The sequence below is a fragment of the Chaetura pelagica genome, unplaced genomic scaffold (genome assembly GCF_000747805.2).
Source record: "Chaetura pelagica isolate M959 unplaced genomic scaffold, ChaPel_1.0 scaffold207, whole genome shotgun sequence".
In the NCBI taxonomy this organism is placed as follows: Eukaryota; Metazoa; Chordata; class Aves; order Apodiformes; family Apodidae; genus Chaetura; species Chaetura pelagica.
The window spans coordinates 2,985,561-2,989,811 of NW_009953929.1; the positions used below are offsets into that span (position 1 = coordinate 2,985,561).

At 38.4% G+C, this 4,251-nt stretch overlaps 1 protein-coding gene across 1 annotated transcript in view; it reads right to left on the reverse strand.

Annotated features, from left to right (window-relative positions):
* The window catches only part of LOC104392249 (thiamine transporter 2-like), an 8,699-nt gene continuing 4,448 nt past the window's right edge, over window positions 1-4,251 (reverse strand). Inside the window, exons 4-6 of the mRNA XM_010001628.1 lie at window positions 3,033-3,225; window positions 1,404-1,545; window positions 1-180 (exon numbers count right to left, since the gene is read on the reverse strand). Of these exons, the coding sequence (XP_009999930.1) occupies window positions 1-180; window positions 1,404-1,545; window positions 3,033-3,225 (515 nt within the window). The remainder of the gene's footprint in view (window positions 181-1,403; window positions 1,546-3,032; window positions 3,226-4,251) is intronic.

Genomic DNA, 4,251 nt, shown 5'->3' on the forward strand with positions numbered 1-4,251 from the left:
CTACAGCTGTGTCATATAGCCAATTGCAATCTGCCCTTTGGATTTGTCTTCAGCATGGTTCAGATGTTCTTTGCAAGATCTTGCTGTTTTCCTTTTGCATTTGCTTGACACAAGCATGCAAATGCTTCTGGTCAAGAAAATCCCAGCTATGACTGCAAAGTAGCTGCTGTAAATTAAGAACTGGGAGGGGGAGAGAAAAAGGCAGAATAATTAGTGAAAAACCCTTTAGAGAAATATTGCTTCTTCTGGAGATGACAGGCACTCTATGGTTTTGTTTACCAGTGTTCTGGCACAGCTTCTCTATGTTCAAGTTCTTGCTTTGTAATTAAGCAAAATCTTAGCTTTTCCAGTAAACAGCAGATCTTTGAAGAATGAAGAACCACCCCTCACTTCCAATCCTTAGGCCTCTTAATAAATATCAGAGGGGCAGGGATAGAACAGGATTTTTTTTTTTTTCTACCAGTGCAATATGTAGAAGTAGCTTCCTTACCCACATAGTCATGAATAATATAAGTGAAGAGTCTGAGTGGGGCATTCTTTGCTCTTACTTGCACATTTCATTACTGTCACCAAACTGGCTCCATAAATAAACCATGACTTTGTTTCAGTGTTCCAGCAACAGTGGCAAGCCTATTTATGAAGTCCTACATGTCCTGTCCTTACTTTTAAAGTTTTAATTTTTAGTGTTTAATTCCAACACTGATCTTGTAAAGTAACTTTTGTCTTCTCTGTGCAGAATATCTGAAAAGCTTTGTTCATCTTCAAATCCATGGGAGTAGGAAGCTGCCCCAGCTGAGATCCTGTCTGAGAAAATGTAGAAGTCAGCGCATTCCAGTTGACTCCAACATTAGTAGAACTGGGCTGACCAAAGTCGCAGACACTGTGAGATAGGATACCATGCCCTAAATTAAGTGCTCAAAATATGGGCAGAAAACTGTTATTCATGTTGAGAGACTATGTTTGCTGTAATTAGAAGGTGAGTCACTTGGGCTATTCCTTTTCACTTGAGCTGATAAAACTCCATAATCCAAGCTGCGTCCCATGGTCTTTAACTCCGCTAATGTTGATCCTGCATGGTTTTCTCAGGAAAACTAGCCTGACTTTTAGAGAGGGTGTTATTTGCTGTCCTATTAATTAACAAAAGCTGGTCAGATAGCAGGGCCCAATTATTTATTTTCTGGTGTATCTGCCTTCAAAAGGTCAAAGATCAGCATCTGCAATCCTAAATGCTGCACTAAAAGACAAAAGGGAGGAATGATGGCTGACACAAGGGAAGAGCAAGGTGTCTAGATTTCTGTAGAGGAAAGAGGGAATTAGATTGTCCTTTAGCATTGCAGTTTCCTGGCAAACTCTGAAGATGAGTTGGCTAAACAATAAATGGGAAGTAAGTTAGTAGCACTTACCTGAGTCACTATGTCTAGTCCTAGGCCTTTTGAATCCACAACAACTGCTGTAAGAATGGTCTGAATCCCCAGTGCAACAAAGTTGTTGAATCCGAACATCAAGGCATAGCGCTCCATGCTCAGATTGACCGCAATCTGGAACCTAAGGTGAGATGGCAGGGCAGTTACTTCATGCTGGATGGAAAGTTGTTCCTCTCACTTTAGGTGATGAAGAGAAACAATTCATGCAGATTATATATTAAGGATGGAGTTTAATTGGTTTGTTTGTTCTAAACAACATCTTGACTACCATAGTGTATTTTGATGGTTTTGTACTTGCCTGTGTTGCTTTTCCAAACCGCATTCTCAGGTGATCTGCTTTGTCCAGTTGGGAATCAGATCTCTTTAATCCTTTTGCTTCTTCTCTGCCTTCAGACTGTGCCAGACAGGTTGTGAAGTCTCCACAGAGGCTTTCAAAGACATGGCCAGATAGAACCATGACCTGATCTGGACCTAGCAGGAATTCTGTCTTGGCTGGGATGTCAGTATAGAAGATCACCCTGAGTATTTTCTAACCAACTTTTATATGATAATGTGAATCACCTGCTTTGCAGCTTGACAGTGGAGGCAGCATACCACTCATTTCTGTCAAGAGCCAGTAGATTTGCTTTGCCAATGTTATTTTTGGCAATAATCAGAACTTCTTCTCCTTGCAACACTTACCTCCAAAGTTCCTATCCGAACAAATGTACGTTAGTCCTGCAACACCTTTTTAGTAGAATTTTATGCAGGCTTTTTGTGCAAGCTTCTAATTTTTTAATTATTATTTTATTTTTAATATGTTGAAGTAGTCCAGCTGTGATCCACCATAAAGCAGTAACAGTTCACCAAAATGATAACAGAGGATTTTCTTGGCTTCATTCAAGGTAGGTATAATTTTGTTGTGCATTATCATTTTAGCAGTTTTTTGAAATGGTATCTGAATAATTTGGGGGTCTAAAGACATCCCAATCAGTAAATTAAAGGACGTATAATAACATGGTTTTCATATATAACACAGATTATATATTATATTTAATATTTATATTTTTATTTTTCTATTTCTGACAACAGAATAGCTTGGTCTCCCAAGAGATCTTGTCTGAGTTTATATGTTCAATGTTTTCTTTTATTCCTTGTTTACATCACAGTATCATTAAGGATCAAATGTATGAAGTTATGCTGGGGAACACTCTATGCCAGATCTTTTCTTGCATTCATGCAACTCGTAGCTTGCTAACAAGTGCATCAGCAAGGTGGTCTACATACAAGGGGATCTTAAAGGATGGTTGTCTGTGCATGCTTGTTCCTCATGTTCACTTGGCATCTTCTATGCCAAGAAGAAGGGAAATAGCTTACATGTTTTGCTGTTACTGTTGTCTTTACTTTAACTTCTGCCTAGGTATATGGTAATGTCTTTTTGATAATTTTCCTTTTATGGTTGTTTATAAGAATGAAAACATTTGTTGTTGACATTAGGTGTCCTGACTTTACTTAAACATTTATGTCTTGCATTAGATAGCTACCCCTAAGTAAAAGGAGGAATGCCCAAACTTAAAGTATTGTTGGTATTTTGTGCATGAAAGTAGCACTGTAAGGGTTTATACTTACGTTGCTATTGTTATGAGGAGCATATAACATGCTTTGAAAATGAGATAACTGGCGTAACATGCCCAGACATTGGTAGTAAAGTACATGAGAAACAGAGAACCAGCATCTATTGCAGAGAAGATCCCTAAAGCCAGTTCTCCAAAAAGGTCCCAGTTAATGTTCATGTACTGTACTACAAAAGCTGTTACCGAGCCTAGAAAAGAGAAAAAAACATGTCAATCCCACACCTAGTCTACAGCCTGTATGACCAAATCTTGCCACTCTTACATGCTGAAAGGCGATGCTGTAAAATCAAGCAGAGTAGTACTGAAGTGTTTTGAAAGCATTTCTAATCATTTCTGAAGATGTGCAGATGACTGGTCATTCTTAGACAACTGCATAAATCAAGTCTGGCATTCCTTTCTGAACATTTTATTCCAGTTCACAGGATGAACTGCAGAAGGATTCATTATTTAGCTGTCTATACCTAGCATGTGTTTCTAGGGAGAGAATTAGGGGCATGGTTTGGATCTTAAGAACAGTTCTTCCTGCTACTACTAGCTGACTTTATAGCTAAGCTAGTAAGCAGTTACCTTCTAGGTTAACAGTTTTGTTCTATGCTGCTCCTAAAGGGGCTAACCTGTCAAAAAAAGTTTCCTAAGGTAACAAGTGAATATATGCAGATAAATGAGAAAGAATAGGCAGTGCTTTCTCTTCATGGGCCTCCTACAAAGAGACATCTCTTGTGAAGGCAAGCTGTCCATCTTAGGGATCTCATACCATTTTAAAACTTATATAGAGACTTCTATATTGAGAAATAGGCAATTCCATGGAAAAAAGGAATTCATCAAGGCGTAGACACTGCCAGACTTGAGTGCTTCTAATTTGTGATTCAGTTGATCTATTTAGTTGCCTACCACAAGATTAATTTTTAATCTTGGACTATCTGTTTCTCCTTAATGACTGTGAGTGTAACCTGAATGGCCATGTATGATGTAGTAATGTTTATTTTCCCCCAGTGTCTTATGCAAGTTCTCTACTGCAGTACAATACGAATATGTGAAACGCTGCCAGGTCAGGGCGGTAACCTTTGATGTCACCTTTTGATAGGATTCTTTTGCTTATGCAGTGTGGGCATCTGTTTCTGGTGAAAAGGAGTAATGCTTAATGTCAGTATTGAATTCAATAAGGTCTTTTTCTGCATATCTCCTTATTTTGGAATAAATAAAATTCTCTTTCC